The sequence below is a fragment of the Carcharodon carcharias genome, chromosome 14 (genome assembly GCF_017639515.1).
Source record: "Carcharodon carcharias isolate sCarCar2 chromosome 14, sCarCar2.pri, whole genome shotgun sequence".
Taxonomy (NCBI): Eukaryota; Metazoa; Chordata; class Chondrichthyes; order Lamniformes; family Lamnidae; genus Carcharodon; species Carcharodon carcharias.
Window position 1 is genome coordinate 123,049,961 of NC_054480.1, and position 25,015 is coordinate 123,074,975.

The 25,015-nt window shown below is 47.1% G+C and overlaps 2 protein-coding genes across 5 annotated transcripts in view; one reads left to right on the top strand and one right to left on the bottom strand.

Moving 5' to 3' along the window:
* The window catches only part of upf1 (UPF1 RNA helicase and ATPase), a 106,574-nt gene extending 103,367 nt beyond the window's left edge, over positions 1 to 3,207 (top strand). For all 4 annotated transcript variants that reach the window (XM_041203882.1, XM_041203884.1, XM_041203881.1 and 1 more), the window contains exon 24: positions 377 to 3,207. The gene's annotated coding sequence lies outside the window, so the exon portion shown is untranslated. The remainder of the gene's footprint in view (positions 1 to 376) is intronic.
* ddx49 (DEAD (Asp-Glu-Ala-Asp) box polypeptide 49) lies at positions 3,208 to 22,090 on the bottom strand. Its single transcript, XM_041203885.1, has 13 exons — positions 21,944 to 22,090; positions 20,837 to 20,960; positions 14,822 to 14,907; positions 14,613 to 14,734; positions 7,421 to 7,608; positions 6,973 to 7,113; positions 6,718 to 6,793; positions 6,013 to 6,089; positions 5,790 to 5,887; positions 5,624 to 5,698; positions 5,364 to 5,452; positions 5,101 to 5,172; positions 3,208 to 4,184 (listed from the first exon to the last, which is right to left on the bottom strand). The coding sequence occupies exons 1-13, from the start codon at positions 22,083 to 22,085 to the stop codon at positions 3,999 to 4,001; spliced, it is 1,476 nt and encodes a 491-aa protein (XP_041059819.1). The 5' UTR covers positions 22,086 to 22,090; the 3' UTR covers positions 3,208 to 3,998.
* Positions 22,091 to 25,015: the final 2,925 nt, after the last annotated feature.

Genomic DNA, 25,015 nt, shown 5'->3' on the forward strand with positions numbered 1-25,015 from the left:
TTTCATCTGTATCTAACCCAGGCTGTCCTTGCTGTGTCACTACTGGGTTTATTGGGAAATGTGGAGGGTGGTAATGATTAGGGAAAGTGGGGATTTGAGGAACAGGATCTGGGAAGACAGTGGTTGGGAAGTAGAGGGCTATGTGGCTGGGGTGGGAGAGCGGGTGGGGAGTGGCACCGTGGGCTGGGCGTGAGGGCGAGGTGTCGCATGCAGGAGGGAGGGCAGGGTGGGATTGTGGCCTCTGGTCAGGTCTATCCGTTTCCTGGAATAAAATTTTCTAGTGACTCTAGTATCAAAAGGGTGAAAATTGAGGAAATGGGGAGAGTCTAGTAGTTTTTTTTTTGCTGATGTTTGACGTGCCTCCTTGTTTGTCCAGGTTAAGGAGAGGAGAGCTAGGCTTGAGCCAAGCTTAGTTCAACAGTAATTCAATCTGGGGAATAAAAACAAAAATGGATACCTGTTTCCACTGCGACTACCGAGGCATCAACTGTGAGAGAGCAACAGGAGAGAGAAAAACCAACCAAACAGGAGGAAGAGAAGAGAAAAAGGGAGAGAGGAGAGAGAAAGACCACTGCTAGCAGATTGAGACGAGGAGATTGACTGGAGGAACGAAGGAATAGAGGGCACTTATGCGCCTTGTCAGCCGGGCCAGGCCTGGTCTCACACATCTACTAAACTCTATTACTGTTACCATGCAACTCGCCCTTGGAAAGAATATCACAAGCTGCTGAGACCCTGCTCCCAGCTCGTCAAACAAGGGAGAGAGGAGGGGCTCGCACTAAACTAACAGTTACCTGCTACATCCGGACAACCCGTTCCTGGAGGCTGTGGGAGACCTTCTTGGTTTTGGGAATAAAAGGGAATGTTATCTCTCAGTTGTGCTCTGGACGCTATAATCAGCGATTAAACTGTAAATTTCAGCAGTTAGACCGTCGAGAAGCAAAGATTAATTTCTGGCAAAACCCAGTTGACACAGCTGCCTTGTGCCTCCACCCCCTTCATCCACTTCAAAGTCATGAGTTGATCTCAAGATTCAGGCTTTCTGCCCAGTGCTATCGTTTCATGTTGCTTTCTCAAACTTTCTGCAGTAAATGGTTTTAACGCGTGTTCCAAGTTGGGGTTCACGAAGGGTTAACTGTGGACTGTCTGTCAGATTCCAGCACTGGGCTGTGGGAGAATTCTGCTCCTCAGAGTTTTCTTTTTGCAAGTTTTAGATTTTTATTAGAAATGCACAGAACTACAGGAAAAGCTGATGTTGGCCACTGCTCCTCAGGAAAGAGCAATCAGTCAAACCATGACTGGTTAGTCCATGGAAGAGGTTTTCAAACCCACCCTAATCGGCTACACTATGGATGTTTTTCCTCTCATGTTCTGTGTCTGAGACGATCTGCTTCCAAATGGTTTGTTTTAGCTTCTAGCTGTCCGAGCGTGATGAGATCAGAAAAGGGATTGCAGCAGTGGGTAACTGGTCCCTGCTTTAGACCAGCCACAATGAATCCAGGGAGGCAGGAGAGTGGCTGCAGCCGTCTCTCTCTGTTAGGCAAGCAGGTGTTTACATTGACATTGAGAGCTTTAGTAAAGCAGCCGGGGTGCAAGAATGTTTTTCACGTGGAAGTGAGGTGCTGGGTGCTGGACTCAGCAGGAACACATCAAGAATTATCTGGGTGGCTGTTTAATTCTTGTCAACTGAACATTGTAACGAATCTCTTGGTAACAGGTTAACCAGAAATTGGGTAGTGAAAGCCTTTTAAAGTACCAAGTTTAACCTGTTTCATTAATTTCAGTGTCATTTGCATTAATTACTGAATTCTTTTAAACAAATACATTTAGGAAAACCTTTATATGTATTGATGCCAGTACAAAGACTTGTATTGTGCAGAGACTGGCAGTGTTTCCTATACAGCCCTGATCCTTCCCCCAATCTAACAACAACTCGTTTTAAACCGAAGCTGTTTTGGAAAGTGAAGAACTTTCCACCACTAACGAGAAGCAAACAGTTAACAGCCTGGACAATTGTCTCTTGCATCTATATATGATGTTCAGGGCTACAGTCTGGAACAGTGAATAATAAAGGCTGGGGTTTTAATCAAATAGCATTAGGGTGAGTGTATAAAAGGGTTTCGTCTGTAATACTGTGTATGGCACACTTTGCCTAGTTGCTGTTGTGCAGAGAAAAGCTGGCCATCACTGGTCTACAAATTCTGCCTTTTCCCACATGAATTCACATGAGAAAATTCTGATCATCAGGCAGAGAAAGGCAGGTACAGCTAGCTGTAATACAGCAAGTTTCTAAATGGCCTGGCAACTAACCCCATGTGTTGCACTGTAGGGAATATTGAAGAACCCTCGCAACTGTCCAGAAATTCAATTTTATAAACAGAAGGCACAACATTTGTGTAAGGTGAACGTCACCACAGGTCTTGGCTTTCAACTATTGCCTCACTTTTAAAACAGATTTTGCCCTCGAGTGGGTTCTGATCTGAAGGCAGGACAGATGCACAAGTAGTGAGGCTTGTTCCACTCTTGGCCTCACCCCTTCACTGCCTAATCCCTTTTTGCTAACCGTCGATCCCATTGATTCTGTGGTAGCAACCATATTGATTTGAAGGCGAAGGCTGTGTTGCTGAGGAGCACTGGGTTAGCCTGTTGTCTCTAATGGCTGTACGTATAGTGTATGGTTTTGGGTAGCTATGCTCCCTCCATTACTCTTTACTCAGCTATGCTGATCCTATTGGTGACCAGCAGTCTGACAGGCAGCTGCTGTGGACTTGGGATGGGTGTGACCACTAGACCCTCCTGTCAAGTGGCAAGATATTTTAGGGCACAGGGTCTGGCGGAAGGGGCTTCTCCTTTTATGAATTTTTTTTTTTTTGGCTTCCTGGCAGAATTGTTAGAAGTTCATAGTTGCATTTGTTTATGGTAGTTAATTCGATTCAGCTGTGAGCCCTCTGTAAAAGATAGAATCCATTGGAGATCATCTTCATTCACCACCCCAACCCCCAAAAACAATCTCCATTGGTTGACTTACGCTGTGCTTTGTTTTACTTTGTGTAGCAGGGAGATTCCAATTTTAAATCCATGCCTATCCTGGTGCTGGTTCTGCATCTGTTCAGTGGAAAATGTGTTTTTCCAAATCTGTCTGAATTGTTTTATTTTAAACCTATTTGTCTGTAACATGAACCATTAATAAAATTAGCTCTGCATAAACACTGGCATCAGTTTTTATTTCGTATTGTTCCTCTATTTAGTTTAAATGTTTGACATTTCCTTCATTAGGACATATTTGATAAAAACTGGAGTAAAATGCCTTTTAAGATTTGCTTGTAGTCTGTGCCAGAATTTGTTTGCAATGTTACACAGTATCATTTATAATGATCAGTTTCATAAAATGGAGTAAACGAGTTCCTCAACTAATAACTGAACAGCACTGAATTTACAAGAAAACTAGAACCTCTCATCCTAGTAGATAAACATTTATCTCGGTAAATACCTACAATTACTAACTTACAATTAATGAAATTCCTCATCTGTCTTAAATGGGAGAAACCTTATGAAAGTCTGCTCCCTAGTTCTAGATTTCCCCACAAGGGGAAATATACCTCAGAGCCTTCTATTTCATTCATTAAGCTCACATTTTTCTAAACGCCAAGGAGCATATTAACCCAAACTGCTCAACACAGGCAGTAGGAGATTTCTTGGAACTGTTATGTTCTGTAGCACTCAAAGCAGGAATTCTCAGCTCAAATACATCTGAGCAATTATGTATTGATTTTTATGCAAATGAGGGCAAAATGCTCACCTACCACCACACATGGAAGGAGCAGCAACCTTAAAGGAAACAATGATGTCTGTAGAACTGATATTTAACACTCTATTGAAATTAGAACATGTTTCAGTTCCTGCATTGTCTGCACTGCAGCAAATCAATGTTACAAAATCCCACTTCTGTTAGGTTTCAACCTGGAAAGTGCCCAGTATCACGAGCCTTTGTCCAGTGATCATATTCCAGCCTCTCCCTTCACTTTCCCTGCTTCCTTCTGTTGATTTCTTTTCTTCAGCAATTTGTGTTTGAGCCGAGTTGCTGCTTCTCTCTCCAGAGTCTCTCGCATTCTCTGCTGAAATTTCCGTTTCCCCTCCTTTATTTTTGCCAGCTCCTTACTTCTCTGTAACTCCATATCTGGGTCCTTTAACCAGATTAAAAAAAACAAAATCAACATAAACTAACCAGGTTACAGGGGTGGAGTTGATTACATCTTCAATTCCAGGGCTGAGTCTGGAAGCTCACCAGGGCATTTAGGGATGGGCAACAAATTTTGGCCTTGCCAGTGATACTGTCTTCCTATGAAAGAGTTTAAAAAAAAAGCTACGTTTCCTGCCAACACTGCATGGTCCAAGTGTGTTGCTCTGTGATGTAATTTGCAGTGCCTGAGTCAGCACTGGCCAGGACCAAAGATGGCACTGCTGAAATGATCACAGCTGGGCAGCAGCATTCTTTTCACATACACTCAAAGTAATGTGAAATTGTATTAATTTGTATTTAAGGTAAGACACTGTACTCTGTCATAGACACCATGCTGGAATGAATCACAGTTGCTTGTAACAGTATTCATAAAGCTAGTCAGCTTAAAAAAAGGCATTTTTGTAAGGAATGATTGATAGTAGTCTTCAGTGAAATCCAATGATTTACTGTCTGTCATACATAAAGCCTGGGGAAAGCAAATGTATGTGCTTGATCACAATACCCATCACATAGACTGGGGATTCCCCAGAGTGGATAGGGACCCTCCCCATGCCAACTGACACACTCCCCAGGAACTGCTGAATTTTGAAATTCACAATCCTTCTGATGTCATCACACTACGCAGCCCTTAATTATGCAGAGGTCTACACACGCAAAGACTGATACTGGCAGCCCGGCAGTAACAGATTGACATCAGTAGATTTCTCTGCATGCACACACTGCCATTTTGCATTGGCAGGAGAGACTGATTTAAAAGAAAACTGCCTTACTCCATTTCCTAATCAGGGAAAGGCTGTTAAGATAAAGATTCTGCTTATTAGTAACTGTTCAGCAAGAGCTAAACATTTGCCCCAGTGTACCTTTCCTTCTAGAATCATCTGCTTCCTTTTGTTGATTTCCTTCTTCTCATCAAAGTCAGTTGACTCCAATTCCTGGAATTAAACAGAAACAGATTAAAATCAGTGCTGCCAAAATTCCCATCTGATTAAAATCAGAAAACATACACCAGAGTGGGAAAACTGCCCACAGAAACCTGCGACTGCAGGGTCCCAAACAAGAAGTCATTTCACATCCCCGCAATGGAAAACCTCACCAAGGGGTTTGGCCAACAGCAGCTACTTACAATCTCACACTCTCGCCGAGTCACATTCACATGTGTGAGAATCTTCAGCACATTCTCCTCATCCACAGGAAACTCCTTCAGTTTAGTCTCTGTTGAGGAAATAATTACACCTTTGAAGTGTTAACCTATCAAAGATGAAAGGTCTGGAGCTATTTAGCTAACCAATACATCTGCAAACTGCAGTCTGTGCACACATACCCCCATCCACTCATCCTGCTCTGGGCATAGACAACCCCACCCCCCACAAAGATGATACTCACTTGTTTCTTCTTCAATTGCATGAACCAGGTGAATGTCATACTGAGTAACAAGAGTGATGGAGATGCCATGTCGACCTACAAAAACAGAATGATTAAATCTATTTCATCACAGGCCAGGGAATGGAGAGGGCAATGGAAGGAGAGAAGCTGGAACGCCCCTGACTACCTGCTCTTGCTGTGCGCCCAACCCGATGGATGTAGATTTTTGGCAATCCGGGTGTGTTATGATTGATGACGACATGGACTGTGGGAATATCAAGACCACTGCGGAGAAAAAAAGCAGCATTAGGGATTTGTGACTAGTGGAGCAGGAGTCGCAGGCATTGCCTCCAGAGTATATTCCCACCACCCCCACACCCTCAGTAGGTTTTGGACATTAAATGCAATACCGAGAAGCGACGTCTGTGGCCACGAGTATCTTGAAAATGCTCGACTTAAACTTGGACAGTGTGGAAAACCTCTGCTTCTGTAGAGAGAAAACAACCAATTAGAGCAAAGCACAGAGCAGGCCCCATCCATCCCAGGGTCCCTGTACTTGTCTGGTACAGTAAAGCTCCCTCGACACTATGGAGGGAGCTTTACTCTGTATCTAACCCTGTGCTGTACCTGTCCTGGGAGTGTTTGATGAGAACAGTGTAGAGGGAGCTTTACTCTGTATCTAACCCCGTGCTGTACCTGTCCTGGGAGTGTTTGATGGGGACAGCGTAGAGTGAGTTTTACTCTGTATCTAACCCCGTGCTGTACCTGTTCTGGGAGTGTTTGATGAGGACAGTGTAGAGTGAGTTTTACTCTGTATCTAACCCCATGCTGTACCTGTCCTGGGACTGTTTGATGGGGACAGTGTAGAGGGAACTTTACTCTGTATCTAACCCCATACTGTTCCTGCCCTGGGAGTGTTTGATGCCCATCCTAAAACTACTAACTCTAAGACAGAATTGTAAGGTCTAGTCACTTGTAGAAGATGTAAATTATTTTTAAATATGTATTTATAAATTAAATTACTCATCAAAATCAGCAACTTTACTTTTAATTTGAACTTCTGACGATAAGATTAGATCGATGTTGGTGTGATTCCAGACTGAGAAGCCACTCACTTGCTTCATCATGGAATGAAGGGCCCCACACGGGAAGCTGAACCTCCGCAGCATCATGTTCAGGACCTGGCACATTCTGCAAAGCACAAAGTTGAAATCAGATCCAAACGTACTGAAGGGGCTGTGGTGAGTAATCCTGTGTGCCACACACACACACCCATCCGGGATCATAATCACACACCTGTGAGTACACTCAGATGCACATTCACATTTACCTCTCCCCCTCACAAACTCAAGAGCACAAAAGGAACTTACTTGCATGTGTTTGTGAAAATGATAATGGACCAATCCTCATGTTCATCCTGAATCTTTTGGATTATGTGCACGAGGAAAGCTTCTTTCACTCGTTCAGGAACCAGGAGGTATCGTTGATCCAGCTCAGTCACTGTGCGAACTCTACAGGCAAACACAAACAGAGCAGCTGGGTACAAATGTTCTCCGTACAGCTACTCCTCCCATAGCAGCACCCTGTCAGAAGCTCATCTCCACCCTTGAAAATATCACACGTTACTCAGACCCCAACACCAGCAAGTTCTCCACAGATCACCAGGGTCACTCTCAATGCTCCCATTTCACAGGACAGTGTACAGGGAGCTTTACTCTGTATCTAACCCAGTGCTGTACCTGTCCTGGGAGTGTTTGATGGGGACTGTGTAGAGGGAGCTTTACTCTGTATCTAACCCCATGCTAGATTTTTAGTTACTCAGTCTTAGATTCCCAGAAGAAAGGCTTGTTCATGGCGATCTTCTTCAGCTCCTGTAATGTGTCCGTGAGGGTGGCACTGAACAACAGTGTTTGTCTTTGGGTGGGGACAGCGCCGAGAATCTGCTCCAGGTCCTGCGTGAAATCCGTACAGCCTTGTTCCAACAGCCTATCAGCTTCATCCAATACCTAGGTCAAAGAGCAAAAGCACATTAATGGCTAAATGGAAGCAGCAAAATTGAAACAGTTCTATAGCTCTGCGACTCCCATCTCAGCTGTGATGTTGCTCACTGAGCGAGGAACATCCCCAGTGCAGGGCGATTATGGTGAGCAATCCCTGCACTTTGGCACAGCGCGAAGGAAATGGATATTCGGAGACATTGGGCAGTGTTGCACCCAGGGTCCTTGCGCTTTGGGATCAGTTTACTGGGGACAAGAGAGGGCCAGTTTTAGAGGGGAAGGTAAGGTGAGACAGGCAGAGGAACATTAACATAGTCTTAAAAACAAAAAACTGCGGATGCTGGAAATCCAAAACAAAAACAGACTCACCTGGAAAAACTCAGCCTGTTGAAGGATCATGAGGACTTGAAACGTCAACTCTTTTCTTCTCCGCCGATGCTGTCAGACCTGCTGAGTTTTTCCAGGTAATTCTATTAACATAGTCTTGTTTAAATGATGAAGGGTTTTGATAGAGTGAATGAGAAACATTGTCTCGGGTTGTAGAATTTAAAATTGTCACTAAGACGGGGGTAAATACAGAGGTATTTACACAGTTATTGCAATAGACAATGGCCTGCCATGGAGTGATGGAAGTAGAGAACCTTACACCTGTTATTGGAAACATGAAATATATATGGAGCAGACTGCTAAGGACTATGGAGCACAGTGGGATGAGTTCAAGACTGATACAGGGCTTATGGAGACAGAGCGGGACAGTGGGATTAGTTTGGGATCGATTTTTAAAAATTCATTCATGGGATGTGGGCATCGCTGGCTAGGCCAGCATTTATTGCCCATCCCTAATTGCCCTTCAAAAGGTGGTGGTGAGCTGCTTTCTTAAACCGCTGCAGTCCATGTGGTATAGGTATACCCACAGTGCTGTTAGGGAGGAAGTTCCAGGATTTTGACCCAGCGATAGTGAAGGAATGGCAATATATTTCCAAGTCAGGATGGTGAGTGACTTGGAGTGGAACTTCCAGGTGGTGCTGTTCCCATCTATCTGCTGCCCTTGTCCTTCTGGATGGTAGTGATTGTGGGTTTGGAGGTTGCTGTCGAAGGAGCCTTGGTGAATTCCTGCTGTGCATCTTATAGATGGTGCACACTGCTGCTACTGTGCGTCGATGGTGGAGGTTGTGCCAATCAAGCGGGCTGCTTTGTCCTGGATGGTGTCCAGCTTCTTGAGTATTGCTGGAGCTGCACTCATCCAGGCAAGTGGAGATTATTCCATCACACTCCTGTCTTGTGCCTTGTAGATGGCGGACAGGCTTTGGAGTCAGGAGGTGAGTTACTCATCCCAGGGTTCCTAGCCTCTGACCTGGTCTTGTTTTCACAGTATTTACATAGCTAGTCCAGTTCAGTTTCTGTTCAATGGTAACCCCCCCATGATGTTGATAGTGGGGGATTCAGTGATGGTAACGCCATTGAACATCAAGGGACGATTAGATTCTCTCTTGTTGGAGATGGTCGTTGCCTGGCACTTGTATGGCGCAAATGTTACTTGCCATTTGTCAGCCCAAGACTGGATATTGTCCAGGTCTTGCTGCATTTGGACGTGGACTGCTTCAGTATCTGAGTCACAAACGGTACTGAACATTGTGCAATCATCAGCGAACATCCCCACTTCTAACCTTATAATGGAAGGAAGGTCATTGATGAAGCAGCTGAAGATGGCTGGGCTGAGGACACTACCCTGAGGAACTCCTGCAGTGATGTCCTGGAATTGAGATGACTGACCTCCAACAACCACAACCATCTTCCTTTGTGCTAGGTATGACCCCAATCAGCAGAGAGCTTCCCCTCCACCCCCCCCCCCCCCCCCCCCCCCCCCCCCCCCCCCCCCCCCCCCCCCCCCCCCCCCCCCCGAAACACCACCCCAATTCTCATTGACTCCAGTTTTGCTAGGGCTCCTTGATGCCACACTCGGTCAAATGCTGCCTTGATGTCAAGGGCAATCAATCTCACCTCACCTCAGGAGTTCAGCTCTTTTGTTCGTGTTTGAACCAAGGTTATAATGAGGTCAGGAGCTGAGTGGCCCTGGCAGAACCCAAACTGAGCATCAGTGAGCAGGTTACTGTTAAACAAGTGCCGCTTGTTAATGTTAATGACCCCTTCCATTACTTTACTGATGATCGAGAGTAGACTGATGGGGCGGTAATTGGCCGGGTTGGATTTGTCCTGCTTTTTGTGTACAGGACACACCTGGGCAATTTTCCACATTGCCAGGTAGATGCCAGTGTTGTACTGGGACAGCTTGGCTAGAGGCGCGGCAAGTTCTGCAGCACAAGTCTTCAGTGCTATTGTCGGAATATTGTCAGGGCCCGTAGCCTTTGCAGTATCCAGTGCCTTCAGCCGTTTCTTGATATCATGTGGAGTGAATCAAATTGGCTGAATTCTGGCATCTGTGATGCTGGGGACTTCCAGAGGAGGCAGAGAAGGATCAGTCACTTTGCACTTCTGGGTGAAGATTGTTGCAAATGCTTCAGCCTTATCTTTTGCATTGACGTGCTGGGCTTCCCCATCATTGAGGACGGGGATAATTTGTGGAGCCTCCTCCTCCAGGTATTTGTTTAAATGTTCACCATCATTCATGAATGGATGTGGCAGGACCGCAGAGCTTAGATCTGATCCATTGGTTGTGAGATCGCTTAGCTCTGTCTATCACTTGTTTACGTTGTTTGGCACACTAGTAGTCCTGTGTTAGAGCTTCACCAGGTTGACACCTCATTTTTAGGTTATGCCTGGTGCTGCTCCTGGCATGCCCTCCTGCATTCTTCATTGAACCAGAGGCTTGATGGTAATGGTAGAGTGGGGGATATGCCAGGCCATGAGGTTACAGATTGTGCTCGAGTATAATTCTGCTGCTGATGGCCCACAGCACCTCATAGATGCCCAGTCTAGCTGCTAGATCTGTTTGAAATGTATCCCATTTAGCACGGTGGTAGTGCCAAACAACAAAATGGAGGGTATCCTCAATGTGAAGGCAGGACTTCGTCTCCACAATGACTGTGCGGTGGTCACTCCTACCAATACTGTCATGGACAGATGCTTCTGCGACAGGCAGATTGGTGAGGATGAGGTCAATATGTTTTTCCCTCTTGTTGGTTCCTTCACCACCTGCCGCAGAACCAATCTAGCAGCTGTGTCCTTTAGAACTCGGCCAACTCGGTCAGTAGTGGTGCTACCGAGCCACTCTTGGTGATGGACGTTGAAGTCCCCCACCCAGCGTACACTCTGTGCCCTTGCCACCCTCAGTGCTTCCTCCAAGTGGTGTTCAACATGGAGGAGCACTGATTCATCAGCTGAGGGAGGACGGTATGTGGTAATGAGCAGGATGTTTCCTTGCCCATGTTTGACCTGCTGCCATGAGACTTCATGGGGTCCGGAGTCGATGTTGAGGACTCCGAGGGCAACTCCCTCCCAACTGTATACCACTGTGCCACCACCTCTGCTGGGCTTGTCCTGGACAAACCCAGGGATGGCAAAAGTGGAGTCTGGGACATTATCAGTGAGGTATGATTCCATGAGAATGACTATGTCAGGCTGTTGCTTGACTAGCCTGAGAGACAGCCTCTCCCAATTTTAGCACAAGTCCCCAGATGTTGGTAAGGAGGACTTTGCAGGGTCAACAGGGCCGAGTTTGCCGTTGTCTTTTCCGGAGCCTGGGTCAATACCGGGTGGTCAGTCCTGTTTCATTCCTTTCAGACTTTAGATTCCTTTAGCAGTTTGATACAACTGAGTGGCTTGCTAGGCCATTTCGGAGGGCAGTTAAGAGTCAACCACATTGCTGTGGGTGTGGACTCACGTGTAGGCCAGACCAGGTAAGTATGGCAGATTTCCTTCCCTCAAGGTCTTTAGTGAACCAGATGGGTTTTTACAACAATCGACAATGGTTTCATGGTCATCATTAGATTTTTAATTCCAGATTTTGTTGATTGAATTGAAATTCCACCATCTGTCACCCCCAGAGCATTATCCAGGGTATCTGGATTACTAGTCCAGTGACAGTACCACTATGCCATCATCTCCCCACGGGATGGGGCAGTGGGATTAGTTTGGGATTGATACAGGTCTATGGGGAGAGAGTGGGGCAGTGGGATTATCTTGGGATTGATACATAGGCGCCTATAGCACAGAAGGAGGCTATTCTGCCCATCGTGTCCACACTAGTCAACAAAGATCTGACTAAACTAATCCCATTTTCCAGCACTTGGCCCATAGCCCTGGAGGCTATGGCAACACAAGTGAATATCTAAATACTTCTTAAATGTTATGAGAGTTTCTGACTCAGCCAACCTTTCAGGCAATGAGTTCCAGACTCCCACCACCCTCTGGGTGAAAAAATTTCTCCTCAACTCCCCTCTTAGCCTTCTACCTCTTACCTTAAAACTATGCCCCTTGGTTATTGGCCCCTCTATTAATGGAAAAAGTGCCTTCCTATCCACCCTATCTATGCCCCTCATAATCTTACACACCTCTATCAGGTCTCCTCTCAACCTTCGCTGCTCCAAGGAAAACAGCCCCAGCCTATCCAATCTTTCCTCATAGCTCAAACCCTCCAGCCCAGGCAGCATCCTGGTAAATCTCCTCTGCACCTTCTCCAGAGCAATCACATCCTTCCTATAATGTGACGACCAGAACTGCACACACTACTCCAGTTGTGGTCTAACCAGCAGTTTATACAGTTCCAGCATAACCTCCCTGCTCTTGTATTCTACACCCCGGCTAATAAAGGCAATTATCCCATATGCCTTCTTAACCACCTTATCTACCTGCCCTTCAGGGATATGTACACTGAGGTCCCTCTGATCTTCAGTACTTTCCAGGGTCCTACCATTCATAGTGTAATCCCATGCCCTGATAGCCCTCCCCAAGTGCATTACCTCACACTTTTCCAGGTTGAATTCCTTTTGCCACTGCTCTGCCCACCTGGCCAGTCCATTGCTATCCTCCTGCAGTTTACGGCTCGTGTCAGCTGCGAACTTACAGATCATACCCCCTACATTTAAGTCCAAATCATATATGTACACCACAAACAGCAAGGGCCCCAGCACCGAGCCCTGTGGAACCCCACTGAAAACAGACTCCCAGTCACAGAAACATCCCTCTACCATCACTCTCTGCTTCCTGCCCCTCAGCCAATTTTGGATCCAATGTGCCACTTTACCTTGGATCCCTTGGGCTCTTACTTTCTTGACCAGTCTGCCAAGAGGGACCTTATCAAAAGCCTTGCTAAAGCCCATGTAAACCACGTCAAATGCATTACCCTCATCAACACTCCTGGTTACCTCCTCAAAAAATTTAATCAAATTTGTCAAACATGACCTTCCCTTAACAAATCCATGCTGACTATCCCTGATTAATCCGTGTCTCTCCAAGTGCAGATATACTCTGTCCCTCAAAATTCTTTCTAGTAACTTCCCCACCACTGAGTTAGACTGACTGGCCTGTAATTTCCTGGTCTATCCCTTTTTAAATAATGGGACAATGTTAGCAGACCTCCAGTCCTCTGGCACCTCACCTGTGGCCAGAGAGGTTTTGAAAATTACTGCCAGGGCCCCTGATATCTCCCCGCTTTGCCTCCCTCAACAGCCTGGGATACAACCCATATGGGCCTGCGGATTTATCCACTTTTAAGTCCGCTAAAACCTCCTCTCTCTATGTTAATTTCCTCTAATATTTCACAGTCCCCCACCCTGATGTCTGCACCTGCGTCATCCTTTTCCATTGTGAAGACCGACGCAAAGTATTCAATGAGGACTGTACCCACGACTTCCAGGTCCACACACAGATTACCTCTATGATCCCTAATTGGCCCTACTCTTTCCCTAGTTATTCTCTTGCTCTTTATATATTTAAAAATCCCCTTTGGGTTTTCCTTTATAATACCCACCAATGCTTTCTCATGCACTCTCTTAGCTTTCCTGAGTTCCCCTCTGCATTTTTTATACTCCTCTAGGGATTCTGCCATATTGAGCCCTCGGTATCTGTCATAAGCTTCTCTTTTTTTTAATCGTAACCTTTATGTCCCTTGACATCCAGGGTTCTCTGGACTTGCCCCCCTCCCCCGCCTTGTCTTTATGGGAATATATTTGCCCTGCCCTCTCACTATATCCTCCTTGAATGCCTCCCACTGCTCTGACACAGTTTTATCTGCAAGTAGCTGCTCCCAGTTCACTTGGGCCAAATCATATCTCATCTTAGTAAAATTAACCTTTTCCCAATTTAGAACTTTTATTCCCAGTCCAAATTTATCCTTTTCCATAATGATCCTATATCTAACTGAGTTATGGTCACTATCTCCATAATGCTCCCCTACTGTCACTATCTCCATAATGCTCCCCTACTGATACGCCTTCCACCTGCCCGGGCTCATTTCCAAATATTAGGTCCAGAACTGCCCCCTCCCTTGCTGGGCTTTCTACGTACTGGTTAAAAAATATCTCCTGGATGCAACTTAAGAATTTTGCTCCCTCCCTACCTTGCACAATATAACTATCCCAGTTAATTGATACAGGGCTATGGGGAGAGAGTGGGGCAGTGGGATTAGTTTGGGATTGATACAGGGTTATGGGGAGAGAGCGGGGCAGTGGGATTAGTTTGGGATTGATACGGGGCTATGGAGCGAGTGAGCACAGGGTACTGGGATTAGTTTGGGATTGATACAGGGCTATGGGGAGAGGGTGGGGTGAACCCTAATCTTACTTGCTTCCAAGTGATGAGCAGCACCACATTCATTCTGCCACAAGAGGGCCCCAGTGTGTCATAGAACATGATACTCCAACTTGTGGCAGGAAATTAGCACTGACCACCCCCCTCCGAAACCACCACCGCTTCCCCCCCCCCCCCCCCCCCCCCCCCCCCCCCCCCACCCTGCCCAGGCCTCGCACCCCAGTGAGGAACTGGGGCTGATGGGAAATGAGTACCTCGAATGTCAGAAATATTAAATTATTGAGTTTTTATTAATTCTCTCCTACCAGAAACTTTATTTTCTTCAGGCTGAAGGTATTGCTACTCCGTATGTGGTCAGCTAAGCGCCCTGGAGTTGCTATGACAATGTGAGGTTTCCTGGAAAGTTCTAGAGCCTGTGTGACCATATCTGTTGGGGAAATGGTCAGAGAATAAAATAGTATCAGGAAAAGGGCAACAAAATAACAGGAGACAGAATATCCACACACATACTTACCCATTCCACCAACAACAACGCAATCCCTCAAACCCAGAGGTTTCCCCAGGACTCGGAACTGTTCAGCAATCTGGTAGGCCAACTCTCTGAGAAAAATCACAAATACATCTTAGTTCAAGCTCAGTTTTGATGTCCTGCTCACTCTCACTGTTGTAATGTGCCTGTAAGGGATAGCAGCATGCCATCAATAGAAGGGAAGTGTGTCATGTGATCCAGTCTCAGTGAGCAGAACACAGCATACACAACTCTGCTGCTGATGTTTTCAAGGTTTCTACCTTTGTAGAGCTGTTCTTGTGTCTAGTCTAAGTAAATAACCCAAACACGTTTACCCAATCCCTTATGAGTGATTGGTGCCTTTATATAATTATAAAAAACACGACATGGTGCACAGCAATGGTCAAACAGTGTGGCAGCAAGATTAAGTACATGTACAACATGGTGAACAGCCTTAGATCATGCTAGACAGCGTGAAAAGACCCTCGATGTTTTGGTCAGGCTACAACGAGTTTATAGCCTCAGAAATCATGGTGACCACACAGAAAAGCTTTGACGACACAGGCTAAAGTGAAACTGAGACTGGAACACAAATCGTCAAAAGGATCAGCACCGAGTTAGCTCAGTCGGGACAGCAGAGTGACCAGGGTGTGGGCCGGTTTGATAGCGAGTGAGTGAGAGTCAAACAAAACAAAAAAAAACATCGTAAAATCGGGCCAGAGAAGGTTGTGATTATAACAGGTGACTTCGGGAGTTGCTGAACAATAAATTGAATAAAACAAGGAGGAAGGTCATAGGAATATTGTCAAAATGTCCACAAAATTCCCCAGTTTGAATTGGGATGCAGCTGACTTATCTAAATTTAGAATATTTAAACAGTGTACAGAGCTATGGTTTCTTGATTCAAGTGTGTCTGAATTCACCTAGCAATTGGGAATGAAGGTCTACACAGGCTGAACATGTCAGGATTAACAGTGGAGAAGCTAAAGGATCCCCAGAAGATATGGACTACATTGGAAGACTGGTTCAGAATCAGGTTAAACTTCCATATTCATCAACGAGGGTTAATATCATTTCGACCACAGCCTACAGAATCCACAGACCACTCAATCAGCAGATGTAGAGAAAAGGGTACGCACTGTGATTTTTCAATCACAGAGCTAGCAGACATAATTGTTGAGTTGGTGATCACATCCACTCCCATGGAAGCATTCCAGAAAGATCTGCTAGCTAAGCCCAAAAGTATAACACTGAAGAGGATGTAAGTATTAAGTGATCCTCACAGGTCGACGAACCTTACAGGTCTTACGTACAACACCAATTGTTGATGAACTCACTGGAACACCTAAACCTAGCGAGACCTATGGAAGGTGTGGCCTTCTGCATGCACCAAGGAAATGCCCAGCTTTCCATCAATTCTGCAAGGCCAGAAAGGGCCATTGACAGTGGCAGTGCACCAGAGCAAAGGCTGATGCAGCTACAGAGAGCCATGCACTGATCCAAACAGACCGTACACAACAGGGACCTTGATGCAATAAGAACGACCATTTGGTATCCCATCAGAAACATATACACGAGGTGATTGACAAACCAGAAAATGACGATGAAGTGCACAACGAGATGGAAAGTAGTGAATACAGGTTTCACACCATTGACCTTGTGGAAAAACATACCTACACCACATGGACTGCAGTGGTTCAAGGCAGCAGCTCACCACCATCTTCTCAAGGGAAATTAGGGATGGGCAATAAATGCTGGTCTAGCCAGCGACACCCACATCCCATGAAAAAAATTTTTAAAAGCCGTCCCACCGTCTGGTGTTTACCAAGACTATAATTATCTGTCCTAAGAAAGCTGGTAATTACATGTTATTGGCCAAGATTGTCCCAGGGATAAGCGGCAACATACTGCCCCTGTGAATTCTGAAGGACACGTATCCACAGACATAGAAGGCCATGGTGAATCCTACCTCTGTGCAACTGTCAGCGTACAATGGTTCACTAATTCCATGTGCAGGATCCACAGTCCTGGAGGCAAGTACAATCAATCCTCCTGGGTGTCACAGATGTTTCTTCATCATGGAAACTGAAAGCCCAGTGACCACAGGTCCATCAGTACGCCACTAGTGACAATCCATGGAATCAGTCAGACATCACAAGGCAGATAACCCTCAAACTACTCTGTCACTTCAGTTCATGACTTAACATCGAAATATCCAGAACGTTTCAACAAAATTGTCAGTTTCAAGGGAGCTGCAAAGTTACATCTACAGGAGAATGCAAGTCCGTCCACTGATCCGGTACATTTTGCGCAATGCAAGAAGAAATGGCAAAGATTCCATATTATAGAAAATGTGGAAAACCATCATTGAAGGACGGCCTGATTGAGCTCAGCATGTCCACAAACACCTGAGACTATTTTGGCCTTATCAGGACAAGCTACACACCTCCCAGGGAGTCATTTTTAAAGGCAAGCAGGTCATCGTACCGGAATCTTTGCAACCTGATATTCTTCAACAACTTCATCATTCACACTTGGGCATAACTCTGACGAGAAGACTCACAAAAGAGACACTCAACCGGCCGGGTATGTACAATTACATTGAAGTCATTGTCAAGAAGTGCAAGGCATATCAAGAGCATATGCCAAGTCAGCACAAAGAACTATTGAGTCCACATTAAGTTCCGACCCATCCTTGGTCCAAACTCACATCCAACCTCTTTCATGTCCATTTCACTGACTTCATCGTAACTTTGACTACTTTACCAAGTACCCCATTATTCAACAATTGCACAATACGTCAAACACAACAATCACACATGCCCAAGCGTTATTTCCAGTTAATTTGGTATGCTTAGAGAGATCATTACGGATAACAGTCCACAATTTATTGGTAAGAAATTTCAGGATGTAAGAGAAGTGAAATATCGATCACACTACTTCTCCTCATTACCCTAGATCTATGAATGAATGAATGAATGATTCACAGTGAAATCCCCAATTCTCAAATGTAGACAGGCCAAGTAAGATCTACACATTGCAATGTTACATCTCAGAGCGACACCTTTAAGGGCAACTATTCCATCACTGAAGAAGCTCATGTTTGACAGGCTAGTGCATATCAATTTACCTACTTTTACCCATTCCACACTCTCAGAAATTAGACAGCAACTTTTAAAACTGCAAGAGAAATGACCAACATGCATGAGAAAAATGCAGGTACAGAATTGACAGGTTTACAGTTGGGTCAAGTTCACATCCAGGATTCCACAGAAGGGACGTGGCAACCAGCGGCGGTGACAAGGATTTGTTCAAAACCAGGGTCCTATGAAGTCATGACACACAAAGGCACAATGGTGAGGTGTAACTGAGGACAAAGCAGATCCATTCCAGATCCTCAACCACCTATTGCATCAAGAACAAGATCCTAAACACAACCAGGAACAACATCCAAGAATGACAATCCCACAGATCACAATGAGCAACAAGGTTATCATTACAAGATCTGGGCGTACCAGCAGATTATCTCTGTACTTTAGACACTCATAGATCTATCTGTTTTATACACTTATGTAATGATAACTAAACATGAACATGTATTGTAAATAGTTATACTTCTTGGGTCTTGGGGGGTGGGGGGAGTCTGTTTAAAAAGATAAATACTGTGGCTATAAGAGCAGGTCAGAGGCTAGGAATCCTGCGGAATCACCTCCTGAATCCCCAAAGCTTAGGTCCACCATCTATAAGGCACAAGTCAGGAGTGTGATGGAATACTCCCCACTTGCCTGGATGAGTGCAGCTCCCACAACACTCAAGAAGCTTGACACCATCCAGGACAAAGCAGCCCACTCGATTGGCACCACATCCACAAACATTCACTCTCTCCACCACCGACGCACAGTAGCAGCAGTGTGTACCATCTACAAGATGCACTGCAGGAATTCACCAACTCTCCTTAGACAGCACCTTCCAAACCCATGACCACTAGAAGGGCAAGGGCAGCAGAGAGATGGGAACATCACCACCTGGAAGTTCTTCTCCAAGTCACTCACCATCCTGGCTTGGAAATATATCGCCGTTCCTTCACTGTTGCTGGGTCAAAATCCTGGAACTCCCTAACAGCACTGTGGGTATACCTACACCACATGGACTGCAGCGGTTCAAGAAGGCAGCTCACCACCACCTTCTCAAGGGCAACTAGAGATGGGCAATAAATGCGGGCCCAGTCACGAAGCCCAGTTCCCGTGAATGAATTTTTTTTAAAAAAGGGATGTTGCCTTTAAAGGATAGCAGCACATCATCATTAGAAGTGTGCCATGTGATCCAGTCTCAGTTCACTTCTGCCTGTGAGCAAAACACAGCACACACATCTCTGCTACTGCTATCTTCAAGCTTTCTATCCATGTATAGTTGTTCTCATGCACTTAGTCTTAATAAACGAACCCACTTTGAGTGATTGCTGCCTTTACTTTAGTATAAAACATGACACTCACAGTGAGACTCGACCTATCAGAGGGACCGCCCTCCTCAGAACAAGTGGTATTTATATAGCCCATTTTAATGTAACAACATATAAAGGTACTTAAGAGAAACTATTAAGGCAAGAGGTGAGAGAACATGGTACCACCAGATGGAGGTTGACATTAGCAGGGAGTCACTGGGAGCAGAGGCTGAGGGAGGAAAACGGTAAAGAAATCTCGGTACGAAAATTTCTCCTGTACTTCAGAGGGCAGCAGAGAACCGGGATTTGAAATGAGATGTGAGAGAAGTGGAACATGATAAGGTGTTCAAAGGTTGAGAAAGAGCCAGAGGAGTAGTTATAAGAGCCGCACAGACAATCCTGGCAGGGCAAGTGGTGAAAGGTGTAGCCAGACATAGAACTTCAATGAGGAGGGAGGTGCCATCGGCTCTCAGCCAACTTTCTGCCAAGGCCATGATGCTGATGTTTTCCTCCACAATAAGATCATGGACTGCAAGGTCCTTGTTCACAGACATTCTGGAGGGAGATGCAGAAAGGAGAGCAAAGAACTGATACACTTTGATGTCTCTTATAGAGTCACAGAGATCTACAGCACAGAAAAAGGCCCTTCAGCCCATCGAGTCTGCGGCGGTTGAAAAAGTGCCGAACTATTCTAATCCCATTTTCCAGCACTAGGCCCATAGCCTTGTATGCCATGGCATCGCAAGTGCACATCCAGATACTTCTTAAATGTTATGAGGGTTTCTGCCTCTACCACCCTTTCAGGCAGAGAGTTCCAGATTCCCACCACCCTCTGGATGAAAAAATTCTTCCTCACATCCCCTCTAAACCTCCTGCCCCTTACCTTAAATCTATGCCCCCTGGTTATTGATCCCTCCACCAAGGGGAAAAGTTCCTTCCTATCTATCCTATCCATGCCCCTCATAATTTTATGCACCTCAATCTCCTCTGCTCCAGGGAAAATAACTCCAGTCTATCCAATCTCTCCTCATAACTAAAACTCTACAGCCCAGGCAACATCCTGGTAAATCTCCTCTGCATTCTCTCTAGCGCAATCACATCCTTCCGATAATGCGGATTCCAGAACTGCACGCAATGCTCTAGCTGTGGCCTAAACAGCGTTTTATACAGTTCCAGCATAACCTCCCTGCTCTTATATTCTATGCCTCAGCTAATAGCCCATGTGCCTTCTTAACCACCTTATCTACCTGTCCCACTCCCTTAAGGGACCAGCGGACATGCACACCAAGGTCTCTCTGTTCCTCAGTACTTCTCAGGGTCCTACCATTCATCGTGTATTCCCGTACCTTGTTTGTCCTGCCCAAGTGCATCACCTCACACTTATCCGTTTGCCGCTGATCAGCCCATCAGCCTGTCTATACCCTCCTTAGTAGAAGGGATCCCAAAAGGAACAGCTTAAAGCTTCAGCTCAGACAGAGGGGCAACTATGTCTGCACTTTAGTTGTGCCTGGTAACCAGGACTGCCCGAGTCCCACCACAAAGGATTTCAATGACAGCTCAAGACTGCTCAAAGTTGTTACCTGGTTGGAGCCAGCACCAAGCAGAATATTCCATACGGATCCTCCGAGAGTTTTTGAAGAATGGGGAGAACAAATGCTGCCGTTTTGCCACTGCCGGTTTTGGCACAGCCCATACAGTCTTGTCCTGGAAGAGAAAACAGAATAATTAAACCACTGAATGGTTTCACTACTGGAACTGAGAAAGCGGTTAATAGTCAGAGGGTAAGGAGTGGGTACTGGGGTCAGAGGGCAAGACCTCCATCAGAGAAAGGGGGGGGGGAGAGAGGGGGGAAGTGGGGGAGGAGGGGAGAGAGGGAGGAGGGGGGAGAGGGGTAGGGGCGAGAGGGGTAGGGGTAGGGGCGAGAGGGGTAGGGGAAGGGGCGAGAGGGGTAGGGGAAGGGGCGAAAGGGGTAGGGGAAGGGGCAAGAGGGGTAGGGGAAGCGGGCGAGAGGGGTAGGGGAAGGGGGCGAGAGGGGTAGGGGAAGGGGGCGAGAGGGGTAGGGGAAGGGGGCGAGAGGGTTAGGGGAAGGGGGCGAGAGGGGTAGGGGAAGGGGGCGAGAGGGGTAGGGGAAGGGGGCGAGAGGGGTAGGGGAAGGGGGCGAGAGGGGTAGGGGAAGGGGGCGAGAGGGGTAGGGGAAGGGGGCGAGAGGGGTAGGGGAAGGGGGCGAGAGGGTTAGGGGAAGGGGGCGAGAGGGGTAGGGGAAGGGGGCGAGAGGGGTAGGGGAAGGGGGCGAGAGGGGTAGGGGAAGGGGGCGAGAGGGGTAGGGGAAGGGGGCGAGAGGGGTAGGGGAGGGGGGTAGGGGGATAGGAGTAGGGGGAGGGGGGATAGGAGTAGGGTGAGGGGGGAGGGGGCGAGAGGGATAGGGGAGAGGGGTAGGGGAGGGGGGAGAGGGGTAGGGGGGATAGGAGTAGGGGGAGGGGGCGGGGGGGGATAGGGGAGGGGGTAGGGGGGAGAGGGTAGGGGGGTAGGAGTAGGGGAGGGGGGAGGGGCGAGAGGGATGGGGAGAGGGGTAGGGGTAGGGGTGGGGAGAGGGGGGAGAGAGGGAGAGGGGTGGGGGGGAGAGGGGTAGGGGGAGAGGGGGCTCTATCGGGCTCCGCGCGGTCTCTCTCTCTCTCTCTCTCTCTCACCCCGGAGAATGGCCGGGATGCAGCTCCGCTGGACCGGGGTGGCCTGGCGGATCCCCAGCCGCTCGGCCTGCTCCGTGAGCCAGGCCTGAAGCCCGAGAAAGCCGATGTCCGCGGCCGCCATGACTTCTTCGGATGTCACCATCCGGAGACCGGCGCATGCCTTTTGCGTCACCCGCCGGCCACGTGGCCGCCGCCATCTTTGATGCTGGCAGAGCCCGGGACCCGGATCCTGCCGCAAATTTCATTTTGGTTCTTCTTGTCACAAAAAACAACGAGAAAATGGCGTCGGAATCATGAGCGGAGCCCGGGGCCCGGGGCCCGGGGCCCGGAGCCTGTTGGCAGAGTGAGGCCCGGCAGCAGGAGCATCCTCGGGCCATATTTCTCAGGCCCCCGGCCCGGTCAAACAGCACAAGTGGGCGGTTAGAATTTAAAATTTAACACGAGGGTCATGTCTGCAAATCCAGGAAAATCTTATCGGGTGTGAGAATGGTCCAGGTGGAAGAAAGAGATTGGACAGGAGAGCAAGAGGCCAATCCATTGATGCTGAGTTTGGGAGTGAAACTCAGTCAAAGCCAATTCCATCAGGGAGGTCAGGTTAACTGGGTAAACAGGCTCAAATCTATGGGGGCAAATGAACATTGGGAAATACATAAAGAAACAGCTCAAAATGTGTTCAACAAAACATATAATATTCCATTCAGAAACTCAGCAACGCAAACCCGTCCATGGCTCACTCAGGACGTTAAAGGACAGTATTTGATTAAAAGAAGAGGCTCACAATGTTATAAAACACAGCCGCCAGTTTTGAGGATTGGGGATGTTTTAGAAACCAAGAGAGGGCCGCCAAAAAGTTGATTAAGGAAAGGAGAAAAAAACAGAATATGAGAGTAAAAAAGCCAGAAATTTCAAGACAGATTGTAAACGCTTTTTTTAAGTATATAAAAAGGAAGAGAGTAGCGAAAGTAAATGTCGGCCTCACAGGAGAAATTATCATGGAGAATGTGGAAGTGAAAATATTTTGTATCTGCCCTCACAGACGAAGACACAAGTTTCGTACCCGAAATAGACCCTGGGGGTTACCATTGACCAGAAAATGATTGCATCAGCCACATAAATTTGTGGCTACAAGACCAGATCAGAGTCTAGGAATCCTGGGATGAGGAACGCACCTCCTGACTCTCCAAAGCCTGTCCACCATCCACAAGGCACAAATCAGCAGTGTGATGGAATACTCCCCACTTGCCTGGATGAGTGCAGCTCCAACAACACTGAAGAAGCTTAACACCATCCAGGACAAAACAGTCCGCTTGATTGGCACCACATCCACAAACATTCATTCCCTCCATCACAGATGCACAGTAGCAGCAGTGTGTACCATCTACAAGATACACAGCAGGAATTCACCAAGGCTCCTTCGACAGCACCTTCCAAATCCACAAACACTACCATCTAGAAGGACAAGGACAGCAGATAGATGGGAACACCACCACCTGGAAGTTCCCCTCCAAGTCACTCACCATCCTGACTTGGAAATATATCGCCGTTCCTTCACTGTCGCTGGGTCAAAATCCTGGAACTCCCTTCCTAACAGCACTGTGGGTGTACCTACACCACATGGACAGCAGCGGTTCAAGAAGGCAGCTCAGCACCACCTTCTCAAGGGCAAATAGGGATGGGCAATAAATGCTGGCCCAGCCAGTGAAGACCACATCCCGTGAATGAATAAAAAAGAAAGTGAGCAGAACTGTTCCAGATTTGCGCTCAGTGCGATAGCAGTCAGGGAAAACAACGTTTTACCCACCAGCTGCAATGACAACATTTCACGCCGTATTGTCCCATTTCCGGGAAACACACTGTTTACATGGTGCACAGGCTCTCATTCGCCCGCCATGCCATCCCCTTGCTGCTTCTTCACACTGGGCGCCGGGGAGCACCAGAGGCAGGGTTAGGAAAGCTAAGGAGAATGAGTTGCACAGCCTGGGCACCAGTGTTAATCCTTTGTACATACTGTTCACTATTATAAATAAACTCCCAAGAATGTCTCCCTGCCTATGGCTCCTTGTTCTGATGAGCAGCGATCTTGTCACTCAGATATGAAACCTTTCTGCACAAGATGAAGGCAGGTGTCTCAGTCCAGGGTCTCTTCCCTGTGCTCTGTGCAGCCTTCAGGCCACAGTGATGATCCAGCCTCACACTCCCTGGGAACATTACTGATGCCTGCACTTCAGCCGTGCTGGTCATTGCTGCTAGAATGTAGTGGGCAGACACCACAGAGTTCTCTCATTCTCTCTGTTTGCTCTCGAACCTTTAAGATGGGGCTGGCCCCATCTCTTCAGCATCTGTTACTGGTGATGCTGTCATCCTGAAGGGTTCAGGTGAAGAAGGCTGACAAAGGATCAGATGCTTCTAAAGTTTCATGGCTGCATCTCTATGATATGACCCTGATCACAGAGTGCAAGCGAGCTGCCCTTGTCCAGATAGGAGTCAGACATTCTCAGAGGCTGTGTGAAGATCTATGGAGTGTCCTCACTGCATGTTGTCATTATCCTCCTGTGATCAAGTGACTATTAGGGCCTCCACTGCATCTCCATGACAGGAGCATTCTCACAGAGGGTATTGGCGCTGAGATAAGCCAGACTGGAGTCAAACATTCACAACTGTGATGTGAGGATCTGTGAGGTCACCTCACTGCATGTTGTCATCATCCTCCACAAATCTGGCAGCTATGAGGGCTTCCTGAGTGTGCCTGGCTCATCTGGCCAGTGTGAGGGCCTCATCGTCACCTTCAGGGACCTCCTCACCCTCATTCCCGTCAGCACCTTCCTCATTAGAGGAGACCTCCAGCTCCTCCATCTCCTCCTCAGCCAGCTCCTCTCCCCGTTGCAGCACCAGGTTGTAAAGGGCGCAGCAGATGACGATGATGTGTGACACCCTCTGGATTATATTGCAGGGCTCCACCAGACCAGTCCAGGCACCGGAACCGCATCTTCATCATCCCAATGGTCTGCTCCACCAAGTTGCTGCATGAGTCTCTTTATAGCTTCGCTCTGCTGCAGTCTGAGGCGGCCACAC